Source organism: Alternaria triticimaculans, assembly GCF_023758025.1.
Source record: "Alternaria triticimaculans strain BMP 0046 chromosome Unknown scaffold_4, whole genome shotgun sequence".
NCBI lineage: Eukaryota > Fungi > Ascomycota > Dothideomycetes > Pleosporales > Pleosporaceae > Alternaria > Alternaria triticimaculans.
Window position 1 is genome coordinate 451219 of NW_026055961.1, and position 18969 is coordinate 470187.

Consider the following 18969-nt stretch of genomic DNA (forward strand, 5'->3'; position numbering starts at 1 on the left):
ATAGGCGAAGTGCTACGGCCTTTTGGTAAGAAGAAACCCCAGGTGTAGAATACAGGTAGTAGAAAGCGAAGACGATAGCCCTTTTATATACATCGAAGTAGAACCCCAGCATCCGTCAGCACCCTCGTTCCTCCAGACCAGAAAGCCATGCTTGTCTCTTCTCATCTTTTGAGTAGCGCAGGAAGCCATCGAACTGAGGCGGGTTACAGTTGAAGACTTGGCCAATAGCGCGTGTGAGCTCTTGAGCACGCCAGAAGGTGCCGTTGGCGACCCGTCCATAGCAAGTAAACAAGCGATATTTGTGTTGTTGTATGCCGGGGTCGGAGCGCACACATAAACAAATCGGGTCGCGTTTTGAGACGGAAGGTCATGTCAGATCGACTCCCCTGCTTTCAGAAGAACCAGATCCCATAGGAAATGGCAGTCATTGTTTTCGTGAAACATAGGTGGAGTTGCGTGTTGTCGATAGAAGAAGACGTCCCCGAGGTCGAAGCGGGTTTCTCCGCGCTGGAAGAAAGACTTCTTGATTTGGGCGTACTGCTGAGAAGGCCACTCGCGCATGACGATCTGGAAGAAAGACTTCTTGATCTGGATGTACTGCTGAGAAGGCCACTCGCGCATGACGATCTGGAAGAAAGACTTCTTGATCTGGGTGTACTGTTGAGCTGGCAGTCGAGCCCAACACATGTTGAACTTCAAGTCTTTTTCCAGACCGAAAGTCCATGGCGACAACTGCGCATACTTTGATTCTTTTCAGTATCTTCCGAGGTGTTGCCGAACACATACGGAATAGGCTCGTCGATTTTGAGTTGGTGAGGTGCAAAGTAGGCTCCAGGTGCCGGGACGACAGGCACCATGGCGTCTTAATGGTCCTGTTTTAGCAGCAAGAGGTCTTCTCCGCACATGAAAAAGTCCATCGAAGATTTTTGGAGCCCCACTCGCATATACGAGGTCTTCTAGTATTTCTTGCAAGAAGAGGCAGGAACCATAGGTAGTAGTGGCGATAGTTTTTAGTAGATAAGAACCGGAGTGTGTGTTGAAGAAGAGAAAAACCGGGACGTCGAGGGAAGTTTATATTCCCGCGCGTCCGCGGATCTCGACTCATGCTTGGTTTTCTTGACACCTTCGATGGACAAAGCCATATGCTATTTCAAATATCTTTTCGGACAGATCGAGCTGTACCCCTGATGGCAACGTGGGCGCTAGTGGTACGAGTACTCGAAGATGAACTGCTGGAACTCGGCAGACAGCCCACTCACTCTTGTTGAAGTCGGGCGGGAACACCGCGCAATGTCGTGGTGAGGTGTGTAAAGGTTCAGTCCATGACAACCGACAGTCTTGTTTTCGGACGGGAACACCGCGCAATGTCGTGGTGAGGTGTGTAAAGGCTCAGCTCAGCACATATGTTCTTTGGACCTTATTTTCGGAGTTCCGAAAGCAGGAACCATAACAGAATTGTCAGGTATTGTTGGACTCCCGGAAGCAGAGAACCATGCATTCCTACCGGGTCCGTTTTGTTTTCCGGACGGCGAGGACAACGCCATATTGCGAAACAGATATATTTTTCGAAATGCAGAAGGCGCCAGACATATGCTTTCTTGATAGATGTTTCGAGTGACGAGCCAGTACTTGGCGAAGTGGACGTCGGCGGATACCGTGATGGCAGCGAAGGACGCAGCATAGGCCCTTTGCGCCTAAGTTTCGAGAAACAGGAGGCCGGAGGAACAGACATGTAGAGTGTCCGACCTGCTTTTGGTAATGTTCGACCGGAGTGGTGAGATAGGAGACATAGATGTTGATCCAGGCTGTTCCCGAATTGTAGAGTCGAGGGCGGGTTCTCGGTCCATGTGTCCATTGTGATATGATTTTGGAGCCGGCGGCAGGACGAGAAGGTCATGCCACAGAGCCGTATAGTTTTTGGAGGAGAGCGGACGGGACTGCTCTATGCCGTCGATAGTTCTTAGTAGGGGTTTGAGAACATAGGCGTGAGTGTATGGTTGTTTTGACAAAAAGGAGGACAGGGCAACCATCAGATGATCCCAGCTATGTTTTGGTAAAAAAGGATGTAGTGTAGGTATGATGAACAAGAAAGCAAGAGAAGGGGGGAACTTCGCAGTTTATATACTCTTCAGCATAGCCTCATCACACGTGCGCATGCAAAAAACTCAGCTTTTTGAACCATGGAATGTGGACATCCTACGCGACCAGTCATACTAACCGACCAATCCACGACCTCCATAAACTAAGCACCTGAAAGATACCACCCTCGCTTCTTAACACCGAATCCAATCAAGGCGCTAATAGCGCGACCCATTTCAAAAGAAGAACACCGGGCTATGCATCCGCATCCGCATTCTCAAGGCCGACTCATCCACGTATGGATGTCGCAATCGTCCTCGTCCTCGTTTGGATTAACCACACCATCGACGTCTTGCTCATCTTCCGACCAATCGTCATCATCCCAATTATCAGGTACCCCGCCAGGTGTTTGCTAACCACCCTTCTTCTCCAGCACATCCACGCGCTGCACCCTCGCCCTCTCCTGACTATCCACATCCTCCATATCCACATCCGAGAACCTGACCTGACTCTGCAATTTCTCATTCCCTCCAGCATCAATATCCATGAGGTCATCGCCGCGACCAACCGTCTCGCTACTGGCGCTGCTCATGGTCCCAGCACCACCACTACGGTTCGTCTCGATCATTTCCTGCGTAACAGGCGCGTCATCGTCGATTTCAGTATTAGGTGTTAGCGTTGCGGAACTCATGTTAGAATCGTTGCGCGGACGGCTGCTGCTGTTGAATTCTTTAGCGCTGATTTCACTCCAACCGTTGTCTTCAAAGGCAGGGGGGTTGGTGTTATCCCACCCGCCTGTTGCTGTGTTGCCGTAATCGCCATAACCTTCCCATCCTGTAGCATTCTCCTGTAACTCGTGGAGGAAGTTGAGGTTATCCTTTTTCGCGAAATCTTGAAGGGGTTTGGGCAGCGGCAGGGGCTCGGCGGCGGTAGCGTCTTCGTTCGCGTAGACGAGCAGGGCGGAGCCGGCTTCGGTCGTGGCGCGCTCAATGACTTCTTGCAGCGAAAGGGGGTCGCGGCGGATCACGGGATTAGCGGATTCGCTGTCGTATTGCATGCGCCACCATTGGGTTGCGTTGGGGATGTCGGATTTGATGTCCGGGTGGCGGACGTAGACTACGTCCCTGCGCGTAGCTACGCCCCAGAGTTGGTATGGGCGCTTCATGGCGTCTTCCGGGGTTTGGCCTTCTGGGTAGACGGTTTCGACGGGCTCGGAAGTCTTCTCTTCCACCTTCTCGGTCATCTCGGTCGTAGTGTCCATATTTTGGTCGTCGGTGGTTGCGGCTTCGTCAGCGCTCCCGTCTACGCGCGGCTTGAATCGCCCAGAGATGCCTAAAATCGCCTTCTGCGCTTGTTCGGTCTGCTCTTCCAGGGTCGCAAGCTTGCTCTCTATGCTGTTGTAAAGCTCCTGCAGTTGAGCTAGTACTTCTGTATCCTTGGGAGAACCACCAGGACTTTCAGGCTCAAACGCAGTCATACTTGTTTTGAGCAGTTGCAGCGACTCAACTTTCTTTGCGCCTGCTTTCTTCGGGGTGTGGTACTTTAGTCTCTCCACCTGCGTCTTGAGCGAGACTAGTTGTTCCTCATGCTGCGTGATCTCGCTGTACATACTATCGATGACATGTTTGTTCTTCTCGAGGTACCGATCGATGTATAGGGTGGCTGGAATATGACATCCCAGGTCAGACGTCTGGGTATTTGATGAGGTCAGGCGGAGTATCAGCACGTTACTCGCTTCGCGAATATGCGCACTGGCTCCAGCCGAAGCGAAGAGTGAATCATCCAGGACATCGTATAAGTTGAAGTCGGGCCGAAGATTATTGCGTGTGACGGCGGCGTCAAGCACAAAGCTCTCTTGAGTGGTTCCAGCGACGTCGAAGGTAGATTTAAGATGACCGTTCAAATCGGCAATCGGGACCTGGCTCTGGAAGGCGAAACTCCACGTCACCAGGAACTTGAGCAAATCGTCGTCCGGGTCGTCAAGTGGTGGTTGCTCTCTCCAAGCCTCCGACTCGAGCAGTCCGTTGACCGACCCGTAAATCCGGTCTGTATTATCTAGAAATGCCATGAGTCGCTGTGTCTCGTGAAGTATCTCGAGGTTGTAAGCTTCCGAAAGTCCAGTGCCGTCTTCGAAGATGCGCGCGGTTGCTGTGGGATTGCCTTTCCACCAATTGTCGCCCTGCCAGTAATCATTGCGTAGTACGCCCGGACACAGCAGCGCGTTTCGGAACAGCGGTATCGAATGGAGTATAGGAATGAGGTTGGGAAGGTAGTTGAAGTTTGGCGACGGCTTCAGGATAGCGGGCTGCCCTTCTTCGCGCTTTCGCTGGCTCGGGATAGGGTCGGCGATGATTTCGGTTGTGGTTGGTACTAGAGCCCACTGAGAGGCATCGTAGTTTGCTCCAGTAGCCGGTCTGAAGTTAGAAGAGCCGGTAACTCCCATTTCCTGGCCCTCAATGCCTGAATGTCTGTCAGCACTTGCGGGGTGATGTCCGTGGCGCATTCGTCGCACTGACTTTGTATGGGCGCATCGCCGGCTTGTGCTTGTGTGGAGGCAACACTGGTTCGAGAAGGCGGGCGCGTGGGTGCTCTGCTATTGACGTTGCTATGGGGGTAGTTGTCGAGACCTGGAGCATAGTCAATATTGAATGCTGAAGTCCGCCACTGTCAGCCGTGTTATCCCAGGGAGTCTTCCAAGCCTGAGCTGACGTACTGGGAACGTTGGTGTCGTCTATACCGTAGCCGGCCCCCGCAAAGGCAGTCTCGTCCCACTTGGCCTGTGAGTTGCGCAGATGGGTCTTCAAAGCAGAAATACCTCCTTGGTCCATGCTACTGAAGTACTTGTCCATGGCGGCCTCGACATTGTTGCCATGGTTCTATACCCGTAGTTAGAGGTTTGTCGCAAAGCGCAAACAGGTTGCGGGCTATTTGGACATACCGCGAGAAGTTGCCTGGCTTCCTGTCTGTCAAGCTGTTCCACCCCGAAATTAAAGAGGAGGTCGATGTTTTCTTCTATTTGAGCGTCCGACATGGTTGCTGCGTGTGCGGTGTAGCGTGCGTGGTGATGGCAATGTTGGCGCACTTGAGATCTTTGATGCGGGCGGGCGGCGAGCAAGCCGGCGCAAGTGAGGTGGGAACGGCAGCGCAGGTGCCAAGACGAGCAAACGGCAGCCGCTCAGACGTAGCAGGCAGGCGTGTATCGATCGGGTGTAGAGTGGGCAAGTCGCGCTCATAGGTGAGGCTGCATGGCGGGGAGCTTCTAGAAGAACGAGCTTCGCGGAGGAGCATGCGGGCAGCGGAGCGATGATGTCGCTAATGCCGGCGGAGCAGGGGTCAGGCTTCATGCAGACGGTTGGTCTACCACCCCGCGTCACACAACATTGCTTTTTGGAGAATCTTATAATGCATTGAGCGATGTGTAAGATTGTAGTAAAGACGTTACTTGTTCTTGTCTATTCATTTCCTGGTATCGACACCTCCGTATCCTTGTGATTGTACATATACTCTTACATATATATTTTAAAACGTTCAGTCATGTAACCATTTACCGTCTAGACCCCAGAGAGGGGAAGAACGCCAGATCCCAAACCATCACCTTTACGATGGCACCGAGGGCAAGCCATCTAAGACTTCCTCCTTCTTTTCCTTGGAAAGTGATTCGTCTGGCTTGGATTCCTCACTGTAGGGCTCCTCCGCTGCCTGCTCTTGCGAGACCTCGTTCTTGTCAGAACCTTCAGTCTCCTTCGTAAGTCCATAGTCTGACGCCACGACCTCTGCGTCTGAGCCAGGGCCGAGCGGCCGGAAGACCTGCACGCCCTTCGCGTCATTGAGCTTGTCTTGCTCCTCTCTCCACTTGCGTCCACGGTTGGTGTAGCGCGAGATGACATCTCGGTAGTGCTTGAGACTCTTATCGATCGCTTCCTCGTCTTGTCCGATAAGCTCGTGCCTTCGCGCCTTCAGCGCTGAGTACAACTTCCAACGTGTTTCCGCGGGTATTTCCTTCAAATGGTACTCAAGTTTCCAGTCGTCGTACTCGCTCAGCTGCTCTGGTCGGTCCACGTAGCCTCCATTGACCTGACTGCGGACAGTCAGCGTCCAGCCCATCAAAGGTGCATTGGGGACTGATGCGGGCTGCACGATATCTTCTGCGCTGGCTTCTTCGCCTTCAGCAGGCTCCGGAATCGCGTCTTGCTCCTCGACAGCTTCTTCGGCAACGTTGTCAGTAGACTCTTCGACATTGGTCGAAGGCTCGTCTTCGTGTGCTGTACGTTCCTGCGGGGCCTGGTCTGCACCAATCTGTTCGTCAACGTCGTCTTGAGCTTCTTGCCAAGCGGCTTGAGCTTCAGGGTCGTCCTTTCCAATACCAACAACACGTCGTGCAAACTCTTGCTGAGCGGCCTCTCCGGCGTTTTGTATCTCGTCCGCTTGCTCTTCGGTAACGGGCTCGGCAAACACATACATGAACGGCGTCTTGCCTTCGCGCGCTTCAAAGTGTAACCGGATAGACTGTTCAATGTTAGCGGAGACCCTCTAGTGGTGAAATGGGAGCTTACCGTTTCAGGGAATGCAGCGGTGGCCTTGGTAAGGATTTCATCAACGAGACCCAAAGACAGCTTGAACTCTTGATCTCCTAGTACCGTGTCGTGCTGGCCGTGAAGGACAGCATCCATGTCGGAGAGACTCAAGTATTGGAAGCCGAAGATGCGCTCAATGTTGTGGTAAGCGATGAAGATGCCGTCCATGCGTCCCATGCGGGCTTGGAGGGAGTATTTCAGCATGGTCGCGCGCGTCATGTCGTAGAATTCGCGCTCAAACGACTCCCACTCGCCCAGATTGTGACGAAGCTGGTAGCCAGCGCCCTCTTCGTATTCCTTATGGTTCATGCGGATTGAGATGACGGCTCGCGTCTTCAAGTCAAAGACACCCGTTCCAGGTAACCGCGGATCGATTGCATCCAACTGCGAGCGCATCAGGAGATTACCCTGCTTCGAGTAGTGGTAGCATCGGCCAGCCTCCTTCTCGACGGCTGCCTTTTCTGGGTTGGACCTTCTGAACTTTTCAAATTCGCTGCGTTCGGTTGTGAGGAGCTTCTCTAGCGAGTGACCCAGCCAGCTCATGATGTTGGGGCTATCGTAAGACTTGTCGGCGTCTAAAGCGTAGATACCGTCCCTGTATCGGAGGAAGACGGCACTGGGGCCAAGCGTGATTCGGGAGAATCTGGGCGTAGGGTCAGGAAACTGGCGGGAGAGCATGCCGTGGTTCAGTTTGCGGAAGTTTGAGAGGACGTAGTGGAAGTGCTGGAGCATGCTCGACATACTCGAGGTGGAGCCTGTGAACTTTGTGCCAACCTGCTTTGTCAACGCCAGCAGAGTCTCATCCTTGGAAGAGGTCTTGTATTCGCTCAGCGCTTCAAAATCGAATTCGTTCGCCGGCATGATCTTCTCGAGGTAGGGATCGAAGTTGTACACTCGCGAGCGTGGGTCCTGCAGGCGATATACACCGGGGTTGAAGAGGACGCGGTCGAGACCATAGGATAGCATAGGCACGGGTGGCTTGCCGACTTTGATCTCCTCGAAGTTGAGGTCGTCGGGGAACATCTCGCTGATGGGAATCGACTCTCGTTCTTCGTCCTGTTTCTGTCTCCTTGCCCTCTTGTCACCCAGAAGGGCCTCGATGAGAGATTTGGATCCATCCTCCGCCTTGACAGTTTCTTCTTGGCTATCGGAGCTCTTTCCCTTCCTCTTGACCGCGATTTTTCTAGCAGCGACTGGTTTGGATTTGGATGGGGCGGCTCGGGTGTTTTTCAGTCGGGTCTGACTGCGGGCAGCGCAGAAGAGGCAGACGGGGGTTCTGTGCCATTGCGCGGCTGGCGACAGCTGGCGACGCAGCATTGGGAGGGAAGGAACGTGGCGTGGGCGTGCGGGTGGCGTTGCACACACGATGGAAGTGACGCTCGGTCGCGACTGCACAGAAAATGTGTCGGCGTTTGTTAACGCCGGGCGATCATTGCGATCACCATGTGACGTACAGCCAGGAGTGGACGCGTGGAATGCGACGAGATACCAGAGACCCACCCTGAATCCACCCCTACTCGTCGTATCTCGCCCGTACTGCGCTGCGTATATCTTGTCCTGTCATTTCCCTGCAAACGCCGTGTGATTGTCGGGCCGGTGTGTAGCAGCCCGTCGCCTCTACGCACTGGCAGAACGGGCACCATACAAGACTGCACACGGCCGGCGAAATCACGTCTTCAGTCCTCATGCCACGGAATGATGCGACGTCGTGATTACAGCACGCCTGCCAACCCCCTCCCGCCCCAAGCCGAGCCCGCCGTCTGCACCTGCTGCATCTGCTGCTGCACCTAATTGCTCCGCCGTTGACCTCCGCATTGTCTCGCGTTGCGCCCTCACCGTGATTGGCCCTACCGCCTTTCTGTGCCCAACCCTGCTATTCTGCCCCAATTTCCACCGCAGCTCTTCCGAACCCATCTCCCGACGCGACAATTGCCTCCTTCCCCCAGGAGCCCCTCTGCATGCGATAGTTGTGTCGCTGAGCTCGTGCTGGGCTGCGCGCGCCGATCAGGAATATCGGAATGTCCAAAGACAAACGCAGGAGCATCTTTGGTCGCGGCTCCCTCAATGCATTCGCGTCGCAAAGCAACAAAGATGAATCGCAACCCTCGAATCTGCTGCGCAAGCGGCGCACGGCGTCCTTCATGTCCAACCTGTCCGATGTGTCGCAGTACACCGAGACCGCCTCGACCAACGGCAGCACGGTAGCGGGGAGCAGTCACGTCAGGGAGACGATAGACGGGCAGCGGCCAAGTCTTTCGAAAAACAGCCTGAAGCGCGCCAGCTCCGTCTTCAGCTCCTTCCGCGGCTACAAACTCTCCGCAGACGACGACCCCGAACCTCTCTCGGCAACATCAACACGAACATCGACTGGCTTTGGAGAATACATATGGGAAGACGTGCACGATCGCCAGGTGCTGCAGCATGGCGAGGTCCAGACGAGCAGCTCCATGTTCAGGAAGAAGAGGGAATATCTGGTGCTGACCGAGAAGCATCTCATCCGGTTCAAGAACCACGCGAAAGCGATCGAAGCATTTCCTGGGTGCGTTCCAGTGTCGACAGTGGCTCATACCAAGACTAACAAGCGCAGGATACCTTCGCCGAACAACCGCATGAGCTACTACCGCCACAGCCACAGCCCCTCAACCGGATCGTCCCACGAGCTTCAGTCTATGGCTTCAGAATCGTCTGGAGACCGCCACCAAGGCATACCCCTCCGCCATATCGTTGCCGTATACCATCTCGACGACGGCCGGCCGCACTTTGCGCTGGAACTCTATTATTTGGACGACGAGACGAACAACGCCTCATCCATGACTCTGCAGTTCGGGGACCCAGAAGAGATGTTTTCATGGCTCAAGGCCATAAGAGAAGCAGCGAATAGAGCACGGCTGTCTGACGCGAAGCCCATCTCCGCACACAACTCCCATCTGGCTGCGCGTGTCGTGGAAGCAGAGCGCGACTATGTACCTCCACACTACGCCATATACAAAGTCGTTCTCCGACCGCAAGGAAAGACAACGACGCGAGCCTCAACTGATGATCTTGCCAAAGTTTCTGCTTCAGTATGTTTCCTTGCTATTGGTGTGCACAAGGTGCACATAATTCCGCTGTTCAAACCATCCTCACAACGGTCTTCCAGTCCATCACTGGCCGCTCATAACACCCAGTCGTCCCATGGTATCCTAACGCTGACTGAAGTATGCGTGACCGAAATTGACGATACATTCCAGTTAACCTTCCGGTGGGTACCCTTCTGCGCTATGAGAATGCCGCTAACAGCACACAGAAAGCCGCTTGAACGTCCCAAAGTCCTCCATCTGGCGTCATTAGCTTCGCGGGATATCGCTGTCCGTCTGCGATCCATAGAAGCTAGTCTCAGACCTGAGTGGGAGACGCGACCTTTTGACTTCCTTGTCCCAGATGAGGTGTATCATGACGTCGCTCGACAAGAAAGCCCCCATCCGATGGACCAAGATTCTTTGGACAGAACCTTGATTGGATATTGTGTTGCTTACGATGTACAGCCAGAAAACATCAGCTATCAGATTACCTACCCTGCAGAGGATGCACCACGATTCGAGCTCCTACCACCGGTTGGACTGCGCAGAGCCCAGTATAATACCCTCGAGCTGCTCGCCGTCATGCGTGCCTTGCGCTACAACGAGACCTTTGGCGGTATCTCATTCAAAGACGTAAAATTGGATGTTTTGAATGGACTCAAAGATCCCAACGGCGCTGAGCACCTTTGCCTCAAGACAAAACGCGGCACGTATGCGCGGCTGGACATTGAAGAACTGGAGCGGTCTTGTCTATTAGTGCAAGAGATCCGCGCTCTGGCCTTGACGAACCGAAAGCTGCGGAGAATGGACTTTACCTCATGCATATCAAGAAAACCTAGAGACCACGGGGAATCTCGAGGCAGTGCGAGAGATCAGGGTTGCGGCATTGTGGAAGCCCTGTTTCCGCTGTGCAAGTACCAGACCACCAATGTTGATTGGATAGCATTGAACAAAATACAACTTGGAGATACAGATTTGGATTACCTCGTCGCGGCGGGTGTTGAGCGAGCTTGCCACTTCCGTGGACTTGAACTGAGTGGGTGCGGTCTCACGGATCGGTCGCTCTCTCTTGTTCTGGATGCGATTCGCGCGCAGGAAACTACACTCGAAGCTTTGGATCTGTCGTCAAACCCCTTCAGGTTATCACCGAGCATGTTCGATTCTCAGATTGGCGTCTTTGGATACCTCACGCGACTCAACCTGTCGCATGTTGCGCGCTCATCGGGTCTTGAGTCGCTGATATCGGTCGAAACCTTTGCGGGCTGGAGATTACAGGAGTTGATACTGAGTGGCACCTCGCTCAACTCCGCCATGGTCGACGCAATAGCTGGGTTAGTTCTACACACTTAACATGCTGCCATCCCTGCTAACCACCGCGTAGTTATCTTGTCAACTACAAACAGTCTTCAGCTCTCCGTGAACTACGATTGGATCATTGCTTTTTGACTGGAAGTGACATTGCTTACCTCTTGCACTCAATGACCGAGCACCCTGGAAAAGCTCGCGAGTTACATTTGGATGTCAGTGAGAACAACATCGAAGAAGACCTGGACAAGTTGACCAGGGCAATCTCTAAAGGTCTCGCCCCATCCAACTTCACCCTCCGCCTTCTAGAGTTCGAAGAGGACGCCGACTTCCGCAAGATGATACTTGCGCTGGCCGCCAATAACACGATTCGACAACTGGATATCTCACGAGCATCTTTACCATGCGATGCCTCCGAAGAGACTTGTCAGGCGATGGAGAAGATGTTTGCTGATAACACCAGTCTTGAATGGCTTGACATCTCCGGAGAGGACTCCCGTCTAGAGACGACCAAGCTCGGTGTTGGCATCAACCGAGCACTACGGGGTTTGCAGCGCAACAGAACCCTGCGCGCCTTGTACATCAGATGTGAGTTGACATGCATCCATACTCAATGACAAACGACTGACAGCACTAGATCAAAAACTCGGCGTCCAAGGCGCCAGCACCCTCGCCGACGTCCTCAAAGTAAACACTACCCTCCAATACCTCTACTGCGAAGACAACGGCATAGCCCTAACCGGCTTCACCGACCTCGTCAATGCCCTCCACCGCAACACAACCCTCCTCTTCCTCCCCACGATGCAAGAATCGCGACAAATGGCCCTCAAGCAAACCGAAGACCAAGTAAAATCCATGCGCGACGACGTCTCCCTCCCCACGTCCTCAAAATCATCCTCCGTCCGCAGCCGCCTCACCAACCGCGTCGTCAGCGGCAAGTCCTCCAAAGAACCAAACTACCCCATGGGCCTCTCAGACCAAGACATCAAAGCCGCCCTCGGCCTCGTCGACGAAAGTTGGGCCCGCCAAGAATACAGACTACAGCAATACCTCCAACGCAACCACAACCTCGCCCACGGCATCCCCACCGCCATGGACGTCGACGAAGAAGACTTTGAGCGGCCCGACACCGCAAGTTCTCTCGGCAAGATCCTCGAAAAAGTCACCATTGAAAGCACGCCTACACGGGAGAAAGACGTCCAGCTAGGAATGGGAATGGACATGTATAGCCCGAAGTCGAAGCCCGGTGGTGAGAAGGATGTTCCTCCCCAGCTGGGTGTTTATACCCCCGAGTTTTATCTTCCGGAGTTAAATACACCGGGGAGTGGGATAGGGACGCCGAGGAGCGAGGTTGTGGATTATGATGTTACGCCGTTGGAGAAGGAGCTCGAGATGAGCTTTGGGGAGAATAGGAGGGCTTTTCCTTTTCCGACGAGGTGAGGAGATGAGCTCAAACTGGAGTCCCGCGCACTGTGGTATACTGCGTCTTCTCACCCTTTCTGATGACGATCGCGAGTCGTCCATGTATATATAGAAAGCGCGTTTGGTTTTTGCATATGCGACCCTCGAAGATAAGGGGGGCTCATTCGGCGTTTTTCTTGTTCTTCTTATTCCTTTCTGTTCTGTTCTGAACAGCATGCAACAATATGATGGCGGCGAGGGAATATGCATATCAAAGTTGGATAACGGTTAGGAGTTGGGAGGGGGTTCTGTGATACCATAGATAAGCGAATAAACAAAGATGTTCGAGGATTTTTTTGTTACTTTCAGTTGACTACTTGGGTAGTAAACTTGGGGGAGTAAATGCAGTGAACACGCGTTCTCGATCGTGAGCTGAAATGCACACCTGCAGTACCCCACATGCCACCCCCACTAAACAAGCTCACACGTCCGAGCTTCAGCCGAAAACGTAGGCTGACATCACCTCCCAAGTGCTTCTTTCCGTCGCGACCACGGCACCTTTCCCCATTCTACAGAACCGTCCAATCCGATTCAACGAACTACATCAATAATCACATTCATCTCCGGCGTTCGCAATTGACCAGAAGGCCTGTCTTTTATACCTCTCTCAGATGATTACTTGAGGTTGTGGATATTGTGGATTCACGTGCACACGCAATCGCCATCATGGTGCGACAACATGGTAGTTTGACAAAGGACGACGAGACGAATCAGGCGGCTTGGGAGGCGGCGAAGGGGGCGTTGGTTGGAGGGACGAAGGTATGTTTTTCTTCTTTTTACGCGTTGCTGTTAGTTGTCCGCATATGACAACTATTGTTGGAAAGATTGGGGTGCTGCATGGGGAAGAGAAGGAAGGGGAGTCGCATGCGTCAATCAACTATGCATGCCGAGATATGTCTTTGGTCGAGTGGTGGGGTTTGGTATGAAGGACGGTTGGGTTGTGGGATCTATGAGGAGATGGTGGGATGAGAATGGATTAGGGATTTTGATCAGGCACCGGGGATGGGTCGCAGGTATGATGGCTGACTTTGAATTACAGTGGGGTGCTTTCTTCGCCGTAGCAGGCGGTGTTGCATATGCCTTTTCGCCTGTATACAAGGGTCTTACTGTTCAGTTCAAGACGTATGTTTCTTCCGTCGCTTCCTTCCCTCTTTCATTCTATCCCATCTCAGCCCTCCCCAGATGATCCCCCACCAACTACCCTACTAACCTACTTAGTTACATACAAATGTCAGGCATGATTCTCGGCGGGTACCTGGAAGCCGACAAGCGCATGATCAATTATCAACACCGCGTCAGACACCACAAGCGGGTTGCTAGGGATATGGAGATCTGGAGGCGGTACGAGGATTCTTATGAGGAGAGGGGGACGCCGGGGGTGGGGGCTGAGAGTGATGTGCATGGACCGAATGGGAAGAGGAATTGAGGTGCGGGATGATTGGGCGAATCTGCCGGGATGAAGGTTTGGTGTTTGTGCGGGTGAGAATGGCAAACAAGTATTTCTGCTTCTCGCTATATGAATCATGCTTCTCCACCTTTCTCTCTGCCACACTCAACATCCGCCCTGTATCCCAACTACACACACATACACCTAGAATGCCTACCGACTTCCAACCCCTGCTCAATATCTCCGACGATACTTACCCCCGTACAGCGGGCACGTGGGGTTTCTCAGGCACAATCACGCATCAGTATGCACTTCGCAAGAGATGGATACTGCTCCGCTTTGAGCAAGTAACAGAGTTCGCGTGTAGCCTATGCAAGCAGCAGAAGCAGGCCCATCTCGTAGCTGTAAAGGGTGTGCTGTGGGATGATATCGCTCTCAGGTCCTGTCAGGCGTGTTTTGACGAGCGGAATGCCGCACTTCTTCGTGACATGGATCTGGAACAATGTACTGCGAGATTGCATTGCTGATTTGGGCTTGTAAAGTAATAATGGAAAGACAATCATAGCTGTGTTTCTAGAAGGCGTGGTGTTCCTGCAGCCAGAGCTCCGGCAGCCAATAACGTGATAGAGCGCGAAAGGGCATAGCGCCCCCACCCACGCCGCGGCCTTTTAAGCCACCTTGCGAATTCGCTTGCTCCTCTTTCTCCAGGCAGCACCAGCTGGTCCTCGTTCACGACTTCACGACTTCACGTATACACGGCTATAGCTACACGTAACGATGGATGTCTTTTGGACGCTCCCGCCCGTCTCTAGGTAAGCTTCTCTCTTCCAAGGAGCTCGACAATTTCAGCTCGCAGCTCTCACCTCACTCCCAGCTACGCGCAAACAATACGTCGCACAATCGCTGACAATCCCTCACAGGACCATCACAGCTGCAGCAGTCGTTGTATCGGCCGCAGGCTACAGCGGACTTCTCAGTCTCTATCACTACATCTTCGTCAGCCAATATGTCTTCACGGTGTCGATGCTCCCGCAGCTCTGGCGACTCTTCACAGCGTTTCTAATTACGAAACCGAAGTTCGGCATCCTGCTAGACCCCTACTTTCTATACCAGTACGGCAGCTCCATCGAGCGGGAGTCGCCTCGCTTCAAGGATCCAGGCGACTTCTTCGTGTACACTTTGTTCCTCGGTAGCGTCATTGTCGTAAGTACCCACTGCACACACGCGTACATAGCTTCCATCGCATCGACACAACTGTCTGCGACGTCTCGACTTCGGTCAAAATCACCTCCGCATATCTGCCCGCCCAGCCTGTTATTCCTAGCTGAAGCGGTTCCTGGAACGGAGGAAGAATACCCTTGCACATCATGCGGTTCCGTCATTCGCAATCATATAAAGGGACTTGTGTGGTGTGTAGGCATGGTGGGATTGTCACTTGAGAAAGCTTTGCGAATGCTCTCCATTTCGCAAGGCGGTGTTGGCTCCCTACATACTTTCGCGATTCGTTTCGCTTTGTTCACCTGCATCTTCTCGTCTTGATATCGGTGTGCTGTGGATGGACTTGTGCTAACAGTCCGCGCAAAGGCAACAGCAGGTGGCATCCTAAACCAGTACACCTTCCTCCCGTCGCTGTCCCTCGCCTACGCATACACGTTCGCCCAAGATAATCCTACCCGCTCCGTATCCTTCTTCGTCATTACCTTCGAAAGCAAATACCTGCCCTTTGCTATGCTCTTCATGGCCTTCTTCATGGACGGTCCTGATGCCGCTCTCGGACAGCTCATGGGCCTCCTCGCCGCACACTTGTACGACTTCCTGACAAGGATCTGGCCTACGTTTGGCGGTGGCAAAAACTATATTCGCACACCTGAGATGGTGAAGCGCTGGTTCGGTGCTGCGCCGGGCAGCGTGCAGAACAGAGGATATGGGCATGTTGTGCAGGGACGGGGAGGTGCTGCGCAGCCTAGCGCGGCGAGGGCGACAGGCAATGCTTGGGGTGGAATGGGTCCTGGGAGGAGGCTGGGGGAATAGACGTATGCGGCTGGAAATGTCGCGTGCGTTTACACATTGAGGCTGGGTATTGTGGGTCTTGGAGCTTTGACACTTGATTGCACTGTCTTGATAGACGAGGTGGTCTACACACCTTCACAATTTCTTCCTGTCGATCCAACTATTTCTTGATTCGCTGACTTGGTTTGGAAATCTGCAACGACGCTGCAAACTATCTCAGCGAATCAGGAAATCGCTGGATCGGCGGGGAAGAAGCTTTGGCACTTGACTGTATTGTCTTGATGGACTAGGTTTATACACCTGTACAACTTGTTTCCTGCCACGCCAGGTAGTTCCGGGCGATCAGTGTCCATTTCCAACGATTCGTTCAAATAGGTCAGAATCACCTGGACTGGGAGGAAACACGTGGTGCGACCATCATGACAGTATTCAATGATTTCATCCAATGCCTCTTGGCTATAATACAATTCCTCTCCTCTACATGTCATGAAGTTGATTTACTTTGAGCTTCCAGCAGGATTGCTCGGTCCATCAACAGCCCTCTCGACGTGCCCTGCGATGCCATTCTTGCTCGCGTCGAACTGGCTCCCAATCACGCCGTCCTTGCTGAATGGGCCACCGACTTTCTCGCCGATTTGGCCGATTGCGCCGTCGGGGTTGACTATTGTCCCAAATATTAGTATGTCGGGTTCAAAGGTGGTTGTGGTATGGCTAGAAGGAACTACTCACAATTCTTTCCAATAGCACCCGCGCTGCTAATCACACTGGGGTTCGACTGGGGAATCGCATCGGTATCCTTATTTGCTCCGAGCTTGTCAGCTGCGGCGGTGGTGTTATCGGTCATGTTTCCGGACATGTTGGGTGTGGATTGGTTTGCTGTGCCGAGGCCGAGTTGTTCTTGGAGGGGACCGGTGGATTTGGGCATTTAGCTGATTTGAAGAGTTATGTTGATGAGAAATCACATATAGCAAAGGGTAGGGTGTCTTATATGGATGGCGATGGTGGTCATGCATGGAGAGTACGTCACGAAGGGTAAGTGAGGGTAGGTGGTGATGGTGACGATGGTGATGTCATGATGATATGGAAGTGGTGGGAGCGCAATTGCAGAAAATGCGCATTCGGATAAAGTCGATGATGTAGCTAGTGAGTAGCTTCCGTGGATCTCGATTCTACCTTTCGCATGCCAGAAAGTGGGGTGGAGATCTGGTGGTCGTGGTTGTGATTTGCTACTTGGGCCGACTATGGCGTTATGCAGCTGTCATGTACCTCCACGCGTGATCTACATGGAAAGGTACCCGCACGGTTGGACATGGACGTAATGGGTTTGGGGAGGGGGAATGTGATTTCATAGATGCTTGCTGGTATCATTGCTGGTTTGGTGCCGAGGACTACGGTATGGATCTAGGCGGTAATTACATGCGCGTCATGGCTAGGTGCGTCTCTTCGCTCGTGCTCCGCCTACTTTGGGGAATGACAATGGGAGCTTGAGCTTTGCGATGAAGTGGTTGGCTGTTTCGGCTTTGGTGAGCTTCATGCGTGTGAGGTCGGTTTGGGTTGGTGCGTTGAGCTTGCATCCGAGTTCGGCGAAGTATTGCTTGATTCTGTTTGGCGTTAGCATGGGTCAGGTCAAGTGGTTCTTGGGGAACGGACTCTTTGTTCTCGAGCTTTAGATCTTCTCGCAGGTCGTTCACGTCGACTTCGTAGTCGTCGACTGTGAGTGCTGCCGCTGCGATATGTGTCATGAGGTTATCGACGTGCCAGCGAGACATCTCAAAAGAACTGCACAGGTTAGCAAGTCTTCATGGAACAACGACTGATATGACTTACCCCTCGGGGGCAAACTTTCTCCTGATGGCCATGAGTTGACCCGCAGGCGTATCCTCACCCATCGCTTCCTCCAACTTCCCCTTCATGGGAATCTTCTTCGGCCGAGGTCCACCTCCTCCAATCAACGCAGAGTTAAAGTTGATGCAAAGCAGTATGAACCGTAGAGCCTTCAACTTCTGTATCTGTTTGTTCTTGGCGAGCTTTACGATGCGCTTAGCAACGTATTTGCTGGCCACGCTGACTCCTTCGCCGACTGATGATTTTTGAACCCAGTCCTGGACATCCAGCATGGTCATGAGATCGCTTCCAATCACAACGTCCGTAGGGTAAACATCGGCTGGGTATTCGGCTGCAAGGTTGGGTGTCGGTCGAGGCTTGGAGCTGTCCACGGCGGCTGCGAGATCGTCCTTGTTCGGCATGACAGCCGTCGCGGATGCCATTTGCTGCAGAACGTTTTCGGCAACTGCGTCGGTTCTTGCTGCGTCCTCGGCACCAGTTCCGCTCTTGATGGCGTTGAGCGTCCGGTCTTCAAGCGCCTTCCTCGACTTCTTGGATCCGAACTCTGCTGCGAGCGCGGCTCTCTTTGCCATGACAGTGTTTTGTGCCGCATCCAACGCCTCTTGCTCTTCGCGCATTTCTTGTGCTTCGCTTCGCAGTGTGCTTCGTACGACAACTCTCTTGACTGGGACGATTTGTAGCTTGCTTGTCGCAGGGTCGAATACGCCAATGTAGTCTTGTAGCTGGCTCTCGGCGCTTCCATCATGCTCTTCCTGTGCGATGTAATCTAAACGAGGGTGGCCGGATGATTGGAACAGCATTTCGGTTTCCTCGCCTTGTGGTCGGATCTTGGTGCGCTTGTACGGGTTGAAGGATATCTTCGATGGGATGGTGAGACCGGGTGTGACAGCTTAAGCGCGTTAGAAAACATGATTGCGCGATATGCCAAGGTCTTCTGTCATTTGCGATGGGTATTGATGCCATGCGACAGCCTAGAGAGTTGCCATCATACCTAGAAGCGGACCCAGAGTCTCTTTATTCTCTACCATCTTGACGCGGACATTTCCCGTAGGCGCAACGGCCGTCTTCTTCTTCGGCCGTTCGCCATTCTGCTCCTGTCTCTTTCTCTTCTTTTCACTCATGTCGGCGTTGCGGTTCCGATATGGCAGCATGGGTCGCGTTGTGTCAAAAAGTTCGATGGCGAATTGGCAGAACTTTGGGCGGTCAGCTAGCAGCCATAGCCGAGCGACCGGGGTGGCAGCCACGCCAA

The 18969-nt window shown here is 53.2% G+C and overlaps 8 protein-coding genes across 8 annotated transcripts; 3 read left to right on the plus strand and 5 right to left on the minus strand.

Annotated features, from left to right (window-relative positions):
- Nucleotides 1-372: 372 nt before the first annotated feature.
- Nucleotides 373-857, minus strand: J4E78_003746 (uncharacterized protein; the record flags this gene model as incomplete). Its single annotated transcript, XM_049364382.1, has 2 exons — nt 373-665; nt 743-857. The coding sequence occupies 2 exons, from the start codon at nt 855-857 to the stop codon at nt 373-375; spliced, it is 408 nt and encodes a 135-aa protein (XP_049223460.1).
- A 1634-nt stretch (nt 858-2491) lies between these two features.
- Nucleotides 2492-5110, minus strand: J4E78_003747 (uncharacterized protein; the record flags this gene model as incomplete). The annotated part of the gene is made up of 3 exons (XM_049364383.1): nt 2492-4539; nt 4793-4955; nt 5018-5110. 3 exons carry the CDS (start codon nt 5108-5110, stop codon nt 2492-2494), a joined length of 2304 nt encoding a protein of 767 aa, XP_049223461.1.
- Nucleotides 5111-5676: 566 nt separating this feature from the next.
- Nucleotides 5677-7970, minus strand: J4E78_003748 (uncharacterized protein; the record flags this gene model as incomplete). The annotated part of the gene is made up of 2 exons (XM_049364384.1): nt 5677-6585; nt 6633-7970. 2 exons carry the CDS (start codon nt 7968-7970, stop codon nt 5677-5679), a joined length of 2247 nt encoding a protein of 748 aa, XP_049223462.1.
- A 701-nt stretch (nt 7971-8671) lies between these two features.
- On the plus strand, nt 8672-12457 carry J4E78_003749 (uncharacterized protein; the record flags this gene model as incomplete). Its single annotated transcript, XM_049364385.1, has 5 exons — nt 8672-9192; nt 9241-9894; nt 9940-11043; nt 11094-11605; nt 11655-12457. The coding sequence occupies 5 exons, from the start codon at nt 8672-8674 to the stop codon at nt 12455-12457; spliced, it is 3594 nt and encodes a 1197-aa protein (XP_049223463.1).
- Nucleotides 12458-13144: 687 nt separating this feature from the next.
- On the plus strand, nt 13145-13904 carry J4E78_003750 (uncharacterized protein; the record flags this gene model as incomplete). Its single annotated transcript, XM_049364386.1, has 3 exons — nt 13145-13237; nt 13518-13600; nt 13697-13904. The coding sequence occupies 3 exons, from the start codon at nt 13145-13147 to the stop codon at nt 13902-13904; spliced, it is 384 nt and encodes a 127-aa protein (XP_049223464.1).
- A 170-nt stretch (nt 13905-14074) lies between these two features.
- J4E78_003751 (uncharacterized protein) lies at nt 14075-15896 on the plus strand (the record flags this gene model as incomplete). Its single annotated transcript, XM_049364387.1, has 3 exons — nt 14075-14283; nt 14786-15068; nt 15450-15896. The coding sequence occupies 3 exons, from the start codon at nt 14075-14077 to the stop codon at nt 15894-15896; spliced, it is 939 nt and encodes a 312-aa protein (XP_049223465.1).
- Nucleotides 15897-16372: 476 nt separating this feature from the next.
- On the minus strand, nt 16373-16800 carry J4E78_003752 (uncharacterized protein; the record flags this gene model as incomplete). Its single annotated transcript, XM_049364388.1, has 2 exons — nt 16373-16536; nt 16605-16800. 2 exons carry the CDS (start codon nt 16798-16800, stop codon nt 16373-16375), a joined length of 360 nt encoding a protein of 119 aa, XP_049223466.1.
- Nucleotides 16801-17304: 504 nt separating this feature from the next.
- Nucleotides 17305-18871, minus strand: J4E78_003753 (uncharacterized protein; the record flags this gene model as incomplete). Its single annotated transcript, XM_049364389.1, has 4 exons — nt 17305-17476; nt 17526-17654; nt 17703-18609; nt 18712-18871. 4 exons carry the CDS (start codon nt 18869-18871, stop codon nt 17305-17307), a joined length of 1368 nt encoding a protein of 455 aa, XP_049223467.1.
- Between the last annotated feature and the right edge of the window lie 98 nt (nt 18872-18969).